This window comes from Eleutherodactylus coqui, chromosome 8 (genome assembly GCF_035609145.1).
Source record: "Eleutherodactylus coqui strain aEleCoq1 chromosome 8, aEleCoq1.hap1, whole genome shotgun sequence".
NCBI lineage: Eukaryota > Metazoa > Chordata > Amphibia > Anura > Eleutherodactylidae > Eleutherodactylus > Eleutherodactylus coqui.
In genome coordinates, this window is record NC_089844.1 from 64,867,407 (window position 1) to 64,881,765 (window position 14,359).

General features: G+C 44.7%; 1 protein-coding gene across 2 annotated transcripts in view; it reads right to left on the bottom strand.

The window, feature by feature from the left end:
- Positions 1-14,359, bottom strand: part of ITPRID2 (ITPR interacting domain containing 2) — a 109,655-nt gene that overhangs the window by 44,323 nt on the left and 50,973 nt on the right. For both annotated transcript variants that reach the window (XM_066575758.1, XM_066575757.1), the window contains 3 exons: positions 12,061-12,106; positions 2,950-3,005; positions 749-805 (listed from right to left, as the gene is read on the bottom strand). In XM_066575758.1, the coding sequence (XP_066431855.1) occupies positions 749-803 (55 nt within the window). In that variant the 5' untranslated portion in view covers positions 804-805; positions 2,950-3,005; positions 12,061-12,106. The remainder of the gene's footprint in view (positions 1-748; positions 806-2,949; positions 3,006-12,060; positions 12,107-14,359) is intronic.

Here is a 14,359-nt window from a genome sequence, read left to right on the forward strand (position 1 = left end):
TTAGGCAGTATATTTAGGATGAAGGGTACCTGGGACAATACGGCTTGTCACTGCCATCTCCAGGTCTCATAATAGGTGTTATTATAGGCCATAGTATGTAATGCAATGAAGTTTACCATAAATGGCATTTACTCCAAGATAAAACAACTAATCTGTAGCTGGGAGCACAGAATGAGGCACTCTATATCCGGATTACATAAAACTAAATTATTTTGACAGTGAGCACTACCGGCGTGTCCATACAGGAGGATTCTGGAGTATAAAAAGGTTAATTAAAATCTATTAACAGACACTACGTTGTCGTTTTCTGCACCATGTAGCACAATTACACGCTGGCAGATTAAACGGATACACATAAAACCCGCCACTTAGAGGAATTTTGCAACGAGAGACTGGCATGCCATGTCTGGGTGATGCCTTCTACGAGTCCAATTGGTTGGGGCAGAGGAGCACGGGAACAAGGAGCTCCATTACCTTCACGGAAAGACCTAAACAGCCCACATGAGACACTCATGTGTCCATACTGTGTTTGAACACCCAGAACAGCTGGTACATGAAAGAGCACGGTGTCCGCAGCCATAAGATGTTTGCACATCCCCTTACGACTATTCCAACACATAACCCCTTCTATTAAGTGTCTAAATTACGAAGAGCTCAATATGCAGAAAATCTACTAAAGTTAACTATGTAGAGGCCTTGCAAAGTATCGGTGCAAGATACCACCAAGGTAGGCAGGTACTCTACTGACCTTCTGCTCCGAGGGATAAGTCATCTTCAAAACTGTTGCCATTTTTTAAAATCATTCCTAGGAGAGAAAAAAGGTATAAAAATGACTGTTCAGTCAGACGTGCCACATGTTGTTCTTGTTACCATATCAGATGCCTGCAGCGTACTGAAGGTCAGTGCTAAGCTAAGCACAGCTCAAACACCACAGAGGGGAAAAAAACAAATGCTAACGCAATATGTTTCACTTCCGTATTGTGAAGCTCAAGTGAAGAAAAAAAGTGTACTATAGTGCTTTTGCATGGCAACATACAGTAAATGTGATACTGTATGCTCTTAACTGCATTGCTATAGAAAAAGGCTTACTTCTAGACAAATGGCTCCAGATAGGTTGGAATTACGCAGAGTTTTTTTTTTTTTGCACAGCACTGTAGCGAGATGTTACTTTAAAGAGTACCTAGCATGTCACAACAAATAGCCGTGTGGTTGGAACAGCACCATTGTTGGCCATTAGCCTGTCTGCACATGAACGACACGGATTCTGCATGCAGGAGCCCGCAGTGGAATCCAGCTCTCACCCAGTGTAACATGGTACTGTTGTACACGAAGTGGTGGGTGTAGACAAGTGCCAGGCTGCTTGACAGCCAGGTGACACCCCCAGTTCCTGATTGGCTGCACTCACCCCCCCCCACCGCTGTGCCTTGTGCTGGGCTGCTGTAACTTGTCCGCGCTGGCTGCGGTGAGTGACCCTGCCAGTGTGGCTTGTCCTTGGGTCCTCCCGGCCCTCCTGTCAGTTCCGCCGCTGCGTTTGGCCTCCCGGGTCCTGCCACTCACCCAGTCTCCCTTCTTTGCTCATGGCCTCTCCACTGCTAGGATGAAGGGCTGTGGCCTCAGTAACAGTTCGGCAGTGCGGGAAGGGGGGGGGGGGTGAGGTGACACGGGCGGCAAGGTCCTAGCAGCATGGAATGAGTAATGGCTGGGATGGAAGGGTATGGTTAGCTTCAGTGTTAGGTTTACATTAGCAGCTGTAAATGCTTCCATGTTAATGCAGCCCCACTCTTAAATGGAAGCATTTACAGCTAATAATGCAAGTCAAACACTTAAACTAATCTTAACCCTAACCCTCTATCCCAGCCAAATACTCATTCTACGCTGCTAGGACCTTGCACCAGCCAGCCAATCAGCAGCTTGTGGGTGTACACTGGGCAGATACAGCCCATCACTAGGTGGAGACAAGATCAACAGTACCATGTAGTGTCCCACAGCAACCGAGGCACGACACTTAGGAGCTGGCAGGGTAGAGATGGCGCTTGTCATGGTGGCTCTACGAAAACTCCTCCCCAGAGGGATGCATACGGCCTGAGCCAAGGCACGGTGAGGCCTCTTCCAGGCAATGCTGGGACAGCAGTTACCTGTATATAGATGTGCAGTGGACTGAAGTGGTCACTCGTGACGCCACCGTTCGTTGTCCACACGATTATAGTTGAATACCCTAATCACTAGTTACTTTTAACAGCATTTAAGAATTGAGGAGAGGGGCAAAAAAAGTGGCCAATAAAAGGTGAAAAGGGCATTTTTTTTCTTTTTAAATAAGGCAGTCTAAAGATATCGCACATTTGTTTGTACTAGTGATTTAAGGCCTCCTGTCCATGGGCGATTTTTCACTGCGTTTCTCGGGGGGGGGGGGATAATCTGGCTGCGGGAAACACAGTGAACACTTTCCATAGACTACTATGGAAAGCGCATCCCCACTGTCCACGAGCGGAGAATCAAAGATTCTCTGCTTGCAGGAGAAAAAGAAAGAGAAAAAAAAAGGAAAACACAGCATGCTGCGGTTTGCCGCGAATTTCCACTACATTTATGCTCATACGGCTTTTTTTTTGTAACTGCAGAATGTAAAGCGAAAAGGTTGCTACTGGGAAAAGAATAAAGTGATAACATTTACGCCAACTATATAGATGAACATTAAAAGCACTTGATATTCACAACTACAACACTATTTTCAATATAAAAACCCATCTTCAAAAACTAAAAAACATGCAAGTTTCTAAACCTTTGTAAAAGAACATTTTACACCTCACACGTGAGAAAGTCTACACCTGTTCTGTGATGGAACACAAGTCCAATGATACAATCCCAATGCAAGTTTGCATAAGACAAAGAGCAAATAGCTTCTATTAATTGGCATGTCAGTAACAGCGAGCAATAAGCAGAATGAGGACTTACCCTTAGGAAAGCCTGGCGGGGTGCTCTGCTCATCTAGGGACGCTCCCAGTGGTGTTCTGAAAACCACAAGATTACCCAACTTAGTGTGTCTCAGTACTGATAATTGTTTCATATCCTTCCTCTATTACACAGTAAACATATGATAAAGGGTGGGAGGCCAATCATCTTCTCGTAGCAAGCCAAGATGGAAAAGGACAGACAATTAAAAAGGTCTAGCAGCAACAGTATGCATACAGACGCAAACTTTTACATGTCACCTTGGTCAGAATACCTGAAGTTAATACCATTTTTCCCCACTTCTACTTCCAGCCAGCTTACATGAGTTGTAGAAGGATGCAAACTGATGACCATTTGCCACCCACTGTCCTCAGTAGAAGAATGGGGTGGGGGTGCATTACTTTTGAGTCCCATAAAAATGACTAGGATCCGTTGATCCATCCTTAAAAATCAGTTCAAGATGCCAGATACCTGGAATGGTTTTCTTCCTGCGAGTTTCTTTAGCACTAATACTAAACAACAGGAAGAGACACGGGTGCCAACACTTGGGTAGTACTGTTACCACTGGCACCGGCAGATCATGCTTAAATCTGATGAAGACAAGCATCTTCACGTATTTTGTATGTTCTCCAAGTTTTCCCACACTCCAAAAATCATACCAATGGAGAAACTACATTGTGAGGCCCAGGGGAGTGGAGGCCATCTTTGTATACCACTCAGAGCATGCTGCTACAGAAACAAGAATGTACAGAATTAATCAGAATGGTGTTTATTTTAACCAAGAAGGTCCTTTAGAATGAAAGGCACTGAGCAGCTGTCTATTATTATAACTGGATTTAGGTTGGCGATACATATATGTGCTGACAACTAAGCATTATTTTACTCTGTTGCATGCAGATGCATTCCTGTAGCAGCAGGAAAAGGCAAAGCCTACCTGTCCCCCGGGAGAAGAACCAACAGTTAGCCAGTCCAATTTATTCCCATTGCGTATAACAACCCCTACAAAGTATATTTTAGGGGGAGGATTTCACCAGAAACAGAAGAATCTTCAGCTATTTGAATACGTGTTCTGAATTTTAATAACTTATGTTATTTGATACGGCTGAAAACAACGTAGAGCCATATATGTACATTGGAGGATTTCAGGACTTTGGATTAGACTTGCGTAAGAGAAAAATAAATTTTAGATAATTACCTGCAACTAAAGATGAGCGAGCACCAAAATGCTCGGGTGCTCGTTACTCGGGACGAAATTTTCGCGATGCTCGAGGGTTCGTTTCGAGTAACGAACCCCATTGAAGTCAATGGGCGACCCGAGCATTTTTGTATATCGCCGATGCTCGCTAAGGTTTTCGTTTGTGAAAATCTGGCCAATTCAAGAAAGTGATGGGAACGACACAGCAACGGATAGGGCAGGAAAGGGGCTACATGTTGGGCTGCATCTCAAGTTCCCAGGTCCCACTATTAAGCCACAATAGCGGCAAGAGTGGCCCCCCCCCCCCCCCGCACTGTCAGCGTAAAGATCATTCTCCTCTGCCATAGCTGTAACAGCTGTGGCAGAGAAGAACGATGTTTGCCCATTGAATTCAATGGAGCCGGCAATACAGCAGGTTCCACTGAAAGCAATGGGCTGCCGGTGATCGCGGGATGAATTGTCAGGAAGGGCTTAAATATATAAGCCCTTCCCTGCAATTCATCCAGAAATGTGTTACAATAAAAATATATACCGGCGCATAAGGCGACGGGGCGTATAAGACGACCCCCCAACTGTCACCTTATACGCCGGGAATACAGCGGAGCAAAAAATAAAAATCATTACTCACTTCACCGGTGCTTCTGCGGTGCTCCTGCAGGCTGTCGCTCCCTCCTGGTCCCCGGCAGAGCATTGCTTTCTGGACGCAGTGGTTGAAATCCCCGCCTCCAGAAACACACGTGCCTTCAGCCAAATCACAGCCATTCAATGACATCCTTGTCATTGGCTGAAGGCACGTGTGTTTCTGGAGGCGGGGATTTAAAGTCCTTCGTAGAGAAATCAATGCTCTGCCGGGAACCAGGAGGGAGCGACAGCCTGCAGCAGCGCCGCAGAACACCAGAAGAAGTTAGTAATGATTTTTATTCTTTGCTCCACTGTATTGCCGGCGTATAAGGTGACAGTTGGGGGGTCGTCTTATACGCCCCGTCGCCTTATACGCCGGTATATATTTTTATTGTAACACATTTCTGGATGAATTGCAGGGAAGGGCTTATATATTTAACCCCTTCCCAACAATTCATCCCACGATCGCCGGCAGCCCATTGCTTTCAGTGGAACCTGCTGTATTGCTGGCTCCATTGAATTCAATGGGCAAACATCGTTCTTCTCTGCCACAGCTGTTACAGCTGTGGCAGAGAAGAATGATTTGTCTTCTATATGTTCTCAATGGGGTCGGCGCTGCTGCCGCCGGCCCCATTGAGCGCATATAGAGAAGAGAACAGAAATCGCAGATCGCACATAGGTGCGATCTGCGATTTCTATGGCCTAAGAAGGACCGTTGGGGTTCTTGAAGCCTAAAATTACTCCTAACACTCTTCCTATAGCAGCTCCGGCATAAACAACACTTTCCCTAAACTATGTCAGATCGCATCTGTGGCGAGCCGCGGGAGGGGCAGATTTTAATACTCGGGTGACACCTAATCTCGCCAGCCACTCACTGCAGGGGGGTGGTATAGGACTTGAACGTTGCAGGGGGAAGTTGTAATGCCTTCCCTGTCTTTCTATTGGCCAGAAAAGCGCGCAAATTTGTCAGGGAAGAAAATGAAAGTAACCCGAACATCGCGTGGTGCTCGTTACGAGTAACGAGCATCTCGAACACCCTAATACTCGAACGAGTATGCTCGCTCATCTCTACCTGCAACCCATCTTCTGAAATGATGGCTTAAGTTTTTTGTCCTGACTACAAACAGGTTTTTAGTGATGTAATGGCTGTAATGGGCAAGAAAATGTTTTTTGTTTTCCCAAGGCATATGTTCTGCTTCCCGTAAGGCAGACCATCTACGAGCATAGATTCATGTTCATATGTAGTATATACGTTGCATATTTTCTAGTGTGGATTTGCATACAGAAGATCCACAGCGAATTACAGTAACAGCAAAAGTGGATAAGATTTGAGATTTTTTCCACATGCCAAAAAAACTAATTATACAAATTGGTGCAGATTACCTGTAAATCCACAGCAAAATGCAGTCATTTTTAAATGAAATTAAATAAAACCCACATGCAGTAATCTGCAGTCTTCGGCATCCAATAAGGAGGTGTTGTGTAGACACATGATCACTGCAGTGGGCAAGTGGGTTGAAATGTTATTTCTGTAGACCAAGGCAGAGGTAAGACTATGAAGCCGGGGAGAAGATGCAGGATTTTTTTTTTTCATTCCTCGTCTTTTGGTCTCTACGGTTGTGAAAAAAAGTGTGGATTTACCACTGCAGGACCCCCTGCACAATTTCTGCAGCAAATCCCCCCCCCCCCCCCCCCCTTGAAGTTTCTGGGTTTAGGGTACAACAGAAGTGAAAGCATGAACAATGAAACACTTGAGTTTGTAGACAAAGGCCACCTGTCCACGCCAGCCGACGTTTCCCATAGCATTGCTATGGAAAGCGCCGGCACCTGTCCACAATCGGAGAATCATTGCAATTCTTTGCACGCAGCGAGCAATTCAGTGTGCTGCGAATTGCCCCGATTCTCCGTGGTCAGCCTATTAGATAGGGCTGACCATCGGAGATTTGCCGGCGGCTCCCGCTCCCGAAGCTTCACCCGCGGGATACCGCATCGCCCATGGACAGCCGGCCTTAATGTCATAGCCTCCAGCATGGCTGTAACACCATATGCCAGAAGACTGACAAACTTGCTGACTGCTTTCAATAATCGGGAGAATTCTGAGTTCAGCTCCTGCATGCGTATATTTTGATTTACTGACATCTTTAGGAATTTATCAAAGCTTCTAAAATGTAGGGGTTGCAATTCAATAAGACATGTAGAATTCAGCACGACAAGATTCAGAAAAGCTTTTTGTTGAAATAGCAAAAAAATAAAAATAATATTATGGCACACATGCTACATGTTTCCAAGTGTGACCGCTCTTAAATCACAGCCACGAGCCATTAAGCCTTTATGACTTTCACACATCTACATTGGAAGCATTCCTTTCCTGCTGGTCCACGGAGTCTTCATTGTGAGTTTACTGATAACTGGTGAGCTGACTTCTTGTAGATCCTACATTACTGCTCAGTCTTCAGTATTAAGAACGCAGAACTAAGTGTTAAATAGATCTTTAACACGTCCAACTTTAGGAATGGTGGGGTACAAGGCTCATTGCCATCTTTTTACCCAAATGACCCTGTCCCTCCTAACCATCAGACCTTAGGCGCTTATAGAGTTAAAGTTAGGTGACCAGAGTCTCTTTAAAAATTGCCGATATTTAGAGGATCATACAAAAATTAAAAAAACTATTCAAGGCTATATTAAAGTGGATCCTTCACACAATGAGGCATAAGTTTTCCCTCTTTCATCATCCAAAAAGTTGGGTGTGTTTTTGGGGCTGTAGTCCTGTGACCACTCTGAGGAAACCGTGTCTTTCTGTGACCTTAGGGGAAGTTACATTGAGTAGGAGGAGGGCGCTGCTCTGATGAATGGGGAAGTAGAGAGAATGGAGGCTGAGAGGGCAGGGGGGGGGGGGGGGGGGGGGGTTTACATACAGTTCTTTGCTATTAGAGGGAAGAGGCTCAGTGCTGCAAGTACCACAGGGCAGTGGGTGTTGTGACCACTTCTAATGAGAAGCAAAGCCTTGAGAGATTTATTTGACCAGACATGTACATAACTTGCAGTGCATTTGCAGGTTTTTTTCCTTTAAGGGCTAATGCCCACCAATGGATTTCTGCCACATTCCCTGTGACAGCATAACGCAGCTATTAGGTTCTCCTGAACCCAATAGCTTTTCTGCCCGTCAGTGCTCACATGTGCGATTCTGCTGCAGATTTCCGCTGCGAGCGGAAAAAAAAAAAAATTTTTTTATATATTTTATTTCACCGCGTTTTTCCAAAGCAGAGGTCTCCGATCACCAGCGGGAACTTTTTGTTTATCGCCGTGGTACTCCTGTGGCGTAAATCCGCAGGTGTATCCCGCTCCGTCCGTGGGCATGAGCCCTAAAAAGGGGATTTTAAGATATCAGCAAAAACACCGTTATACTGCAGTATCCTTTTTTATAACTTTCTCACAGTTTTTAACGAGAGAACCTGTCAGGTCCCGAGCCAAGCAGGACGGGCTGCGTACTTAACTACAAAAAGCTCAAATTGGGCATCGAGGCAGTTGGCTTGCACCGCCTATATCTGCAGCTCATGCAGTAGGATAACATTCATACAGTTCAAACAAATGCAGTACTTATGCTTTCAACTTCGTAGTTCCTCAACATAGCAACTACTGTGATGAAGAACTGCAAGGTATTAAAGATGCACAAGCGTCCCGAAACAAGTGGTGTGGATCGTGTTGCGACTTTTAACGTAATGTTAAGTATTTAATCAGAAGAGCTGGATTTGTTAGAAACGTATGCATATGTAAACAGCCACATCCCCGCCGACCCCATTACCCTTTGTCTTTTGGGCCCTCCATTTGCCCACACCACCTCCCGTACCAGACACTAGTCTTCAGTTCACCCCCCAGTGTGAAACGGCTATTGATGAGTGGTGGAAAAAAAATGTCCACTTGACAGAATACGTATGCTCTGTATGTAACGGAAGTCATTGCAGGCAAATGGACACTCCGCTCCCCCATCCCAGAAGAAAAGTTGCGCTGAAGTCAGCAGGGACCTGACTGTAATCCTAACCCCATCCATTTTAGGGCCCGACGAGTCGTGTAAGGGCGACTACACGGGACAAACAAAACAAAAATATAGAACACAAAGCAGGCAAGATGATTTTTAGTGATAGTTGTCCCCTGCACACATGGGATCTCTGGCAGCTCAAAGAAAGAGTCTTTGTTTATGGTAAACAGGCAGTCTTCCATCTTTGAATGACTGCCTGTTCACAATGGATCTGGAAGAGATCTCCAGCGCGCTCCATCTGCGTTAACTGAAAAAGATGGTTGCGCAGGAGCAAGAAGTCGTTGGTACAACGGTCACGTCCAGATGTGCCCAACAGTGGCCCATGTAAAGCCAGGCCAAGATTTGCCAGTGGTCATTGAATAACTTTTCCTTACACAAGAAATAGCAAAGATGCTAAAACTAATATTCCTTTAAATATACAGCAAGTTGCGTAGCCCCAACTCCACAGCATGTTGTTGCTGGCTCCTAGAATTAACCAAGAAGTGAGATTTTTATTGTATATATTAAATTATATGCGGCACTTTCCAAGCCAACCACCATGAGCTGCAGGAAAAACAAATACTAGAAGAAATGTAATTTCCTTAGGAAGAAAAAAAAATAAAAAAATCCTTTTTAACAGCCTGAGAACCAAGTTCACAATACAAGGGCATAACGATAATTAATGGCTGTTCACTTCCCTGTCCTGTGCTTGTGTGTGCCAAGTCAATGGTAGAGGCAGATTGTGGGTATTTGCTTGAAATGCAACCCTGCTGCCCGGATCAAGCTTCAACTAGCTGAGACTGACCGCAGCGATTATCTGTTGTGCTTACAGGCGGAGGAGACGACAACCCGGCTCAAGGTGACCATACACAAACTAATGCCGATGCCGAAATGTCAGGTTCAGCAAACTTACTCCAAAAGAAGTTTGTGTACAAATGCACAATAGACGATCATTGAAGGGGAAAGCCGAATATTTTCACTGTAAATCAGCAGGATGAAGAGCGGGACAAGCTGTTTACTTCCCCCGCAAGCACCGAATAACTACCAGTGGATTTATGCTTCATAAATAAAGTTCCAGCTTGATGTTGCTCTTGTAACAAAGCCACACCACTACTGCAAGAGCCACGCTCAGAAGAAGCCGTCGGAGCAAGGCTCCATTCACATCTCGTTTTACGCTCAGTCCAAGCGCCCCCTCAGGGTGCCCGATTAAAATCCCAAAGAAGAACTTCTCCTGGTCATTACAAAAAACAGCCGGTACAGAGATCAATACACCTCTGTTTTGGCAGGTTCCCGTTGATTTCTGTGCTAGAAAGGAAATGCAGTCCCCCAGGCGGTTATAAACAGAGCCCTTGACAGGATCCCGAGATGGTGCCGAAAACAAGACGCGAATGCAGCCATAGCTTGATAAAGACAAAAGCGCCGTAGATTCATGGTGCTTGATCCTGGGCTTTAATCCCATGTCATAGTTAAAAAAAATAAATAAAAATTTAAACCTCCTGCAATAAAGCAGGTCAGGTCCTTGGCTGTCAGTGGCAGCCGAGGACCAGGAGGAGAATACAGAAGCGTTTAACTGCTTCTGTCTTCCTGATTACATAGCATTTTATTAGCGCTGTGTAGACAATACAGGAAGCGGGAGAGCAGTTTTTACTATTCAACCCGGGGATCACGCGATTATTGGGCGTCCCCTGGCATGGCAGACTAGCCGGATCTTATCCCCCTATACGGCAAATCATCACTGGCAAGTGGTTAATTTCATAGACTTAAAATCGGTGACTGCAAACACAATACCACATGTGTAGAGAGCCGGCACCTCTCCCAACTTGTCTGTTTAAATATACTTCTACCCCTCATAAAACAATTCTGGAGCATCTGCTCTGATCTTCCTTCGAGAAATTTATAAATAAAGTTGCATTGTGCCGTTTTCCCTTTGTTCCTTCTAGAACTATAGTTAAAATTATAAGAAACGATGCTCTAGAATCATTTCATAAGGAATTCAAAGGTTTACTGAAACAGACAGAATAGATGACAGATCCCCTTTAAAAACAAAAAGGATTTCCTCCCCCTCCCCCCCCTGACATTTCTTCCTACTTAAGAAAAAAAGTGTGGAAGATTGTTTTTTTTTTCCACCTCACAGAAAGTCCTAGAAGCCAGAGAGATGCCAATACTCAATTGGCACGTTCAAGCTGGATTGGCAAAAAGGACTCATGTAAACATAACTCTAAAGCTCCAATACAGAGATTTTTGGAACCTACAAGTCACTGGCAGCAATAAACTGCAGTATTGTTACTGCAATAGAGCGCCACCTGGTGGTTATTCCTGCAACTTATTAAGGTTCAGTTCACATCTACATTCTGGTTTCCATTAAACTGAAACCATGCCGCAGGGCTGGATGTGAGCAGGTGATCAGTTGGGAGAGGTGAGTAAGCAGCTGCCAGACATCACTGGTGGTGGCTCATCTCCCTCTGGAATAAAGTCATCTAGCATTATGAGATCTGATATGCCCATCACCCACAAGTCTGCCATCTTGGTGGAGTTGGGATGCCAACATAAGTGAAATTTTCAGCTGATGCGACCACAGTCAACAGGTGCGTCTGATGATCTACTGTGTATTTCCAACTGTACATTAAACAATTGTGGTAAGCTCCATTAACAGCCATCCTTTAACCAACTGCAAATCCACTGGAACATCAAAGAATTAAGACCAATTTTCAATAACCTATCTATGAGCCCTTTATGAGGAACAGTATCAAAGGCAAAGACCGGTGATATCCACGGCACCATCTGCAGCCACCACTTTTGTGATGTAGTCAAAGAATTCAATAAGATTAGTGTGACATGATCAGCCCCCCATAAAGCAGTGCTATTTGGGGTCCAGCAGCTTGTTTTTTTTTTTTTAAGTAGTCAAATATCTTTTTCAGGAGTTTCTATTACTACATATGTCAGACTAACTGGAATGTAGTTTCCGGCTGCAGTCTATGTAATCCATCAGGATAGCCTTCGCTTTTACAGAAAAAGGACCAGAACAGGTGCAAACACAGCCTTAAAAGAACAAGGCTTAAACACCCAGCAGGGGGCTCACCTCCACTTGCCATGCAATTTATTATTACCTGTAAGCAGCTATTTCAAAATATGACAATTGCCAGCAGACATTCAGAAGTCTAGTCAGAAAGGAGTTGGAATTAGAGAGAAGTTAGAAGAATCACTGGAGGAGAAAGAAAAGTAAGGGATGTAAGATACATTTAAAAAACAAAGAACCCTGCACTGTTTATGAAGTCCTTCTTACCTGCAGTCTTTTAGCCATATTGCAATCTTTTCATTAGGTATATTACCTGCAAGTAGAAGAAAAAAAAAAAAAAAATTGTTAACAAAATACACCTGGAATTTGCTTCTATCATTATTCGAGATGAGCGAGCGTACTCGGAAAAGCACTACTCGCTCGAGTAATTTGCTTTATCCGAGTATCGCTGTGCTCGTCCCTGAAGATTCGGGTGCCGCTGCGGCTGACAGGTGAGTCGCAGCGGGGAGCAGGGGAGAGCGGGCGGGAGAGAGGGAGAGAAAGAGCTCCCCTCCGTTCCTCCCCGCTCTCCCCTGCAGCTCCCCGCTCCGTGCCGGCACCCGAATCTTCAGACCCGAGCACAGCGATACTCGGATAAAGCAAATTACTCGAACGAGTAGTGCTTTTCCGAGTACGCTCGCTCATCCCTAATCATTATGAAAACCCAATGCTTTAGTGGTATAAATCCATTGTGGAAAATAAACTGAAATCAAAGCAGCCCAGCTGCTTTATCACGAAAAATGTTTGTGGGGGCGGGGGGGGGCGAACCGAAGTACCAGGGCAGATACAGGATTTCTGACAGAAGTCTATGGTGCTTGATGACTGGCAAAATGGCATACCAATACATATAATCAAGGTTAAACCGGCACTGGCAGCTTGAATGTCAACAAATTACAAGCTATGGTTTCTCATCGCATTTCTCGATTCCCCGGAAACAAGAAGAAAAAAAAAAAAAAAAAGTTAATAGAATAAGTTACAGCAGCTCATACTAATCGCACCAAATATCTCCTGACTGCCTGATCCAGGCTACATGGTTACTGGCTCATTATTATTGGGCTATGATTTTCTACCTTTGCCATGAAAAAAAAACGGGAAAGCTGGTCCTGGGCTTAAAACCCCGCCAATAGTAAAGTTACGGCGACGCTTTAAGCCTCCTGGCTCTGTACTGAATCAGAGGCAGAACTGGTTGTCAGCTGTTCGTAACAGAAGAAGAAAAAAAAAACTCTGCAAAAATAATTTTGGTAGCTAAAAGGAAACAAAATAAGGCAGTAAAGCCACCACATGGTTAACAACCCTAAAAAGTGTCTGGTCCGTAAGGTACAAAACAGTCTGGTCCTTAAGGGGTTAAAGAGTATTTCCATACAAATTAAACAGACAGGATACACCATAAATGCTTAAGAAGTTCCCATCCCGCCTCTGGGCCATACACCCATTGAGAGATCCAGGATCTGTTGCCTGCCAGTCTCCATGAGGTTCTCTACTGAAACGGTGCTGGAACATCTATTCCTGGTGTTGGGCTGCTTTCTGACAAGCAGTTTAACTTTGTATCTGGCTCATGTTTTGCAGACCATATCAGAGCCAATATATGAGTAGATCCATGGGTTTACATGGCCAGGTTTTTTCATGGTAGTGTAAAAGAATGCAGCATAACCCATTTAGTTTGTTACCTCTGTATTGGTATTATCTTTCGGTTTAACCAGCAATCGCTCAGTCCCTCTCATTCGCTTATACAGGGACTCAGCGATTCTCGTACAGACAGGTTAATGCATCGTTGACTGGTTTAAACAGGCGGCACAAGAGCGAACGCGTTAGCAGCAACATCACTCACTCAAACGGGAATCTGCTCGTCTAAAAGGCCCTTAAATGATACTCCATTATTTCCACTAACAGACAAGTCAGAAGTGCCGATAGGTCCACTAACTGAGCAGGCGGCTTTAAAATTAAACTATGACCCTCCAGCCATAATACCCCCATGGACCATAGTTGGATTATTTTGCCGACGGTCCCGGAGAGCAGGTGACTGTATTCTCTCCTCAGCCAGCTCTAACAAACATCAGTTAGCTAAACAAATTTATGAAAATGAGAAGTAGCATTGTTTGCCATCCTCTGGCGTGGTAAGAGGCATAATGGGCACAGTAACCCATCGCTGACAAATCATGAGGCAGATCATTTTGCCAACAGGTTTTGCACAACATGTTTAAACTGCACCCAAGTCACACCGCTACTTCTGTACAGGAAGCTCTTCCGCAGTGAACATTGGGGCAAACCTGCGGCAGTTTTTTGGCATATGTCTAGTTACTGCAGGCCAGTAGACATCACGCTCAATGGGGCTGCAACATAATGGCAGGTAAATATTTCTGCAGACTTGGGGCTAATGGCCACAAACTGATTGTACTGCGGTTCCCATGGCAGAATAACGCAGCTATTCGGTTCTATTGAACTTAAAAGCTTCTCTGCCAGCCAATGGCAACAAGCGGTATTTTACTGCAGGTTTTCACGAGCAGTTAAAAAAAAACAAAAAAAAACC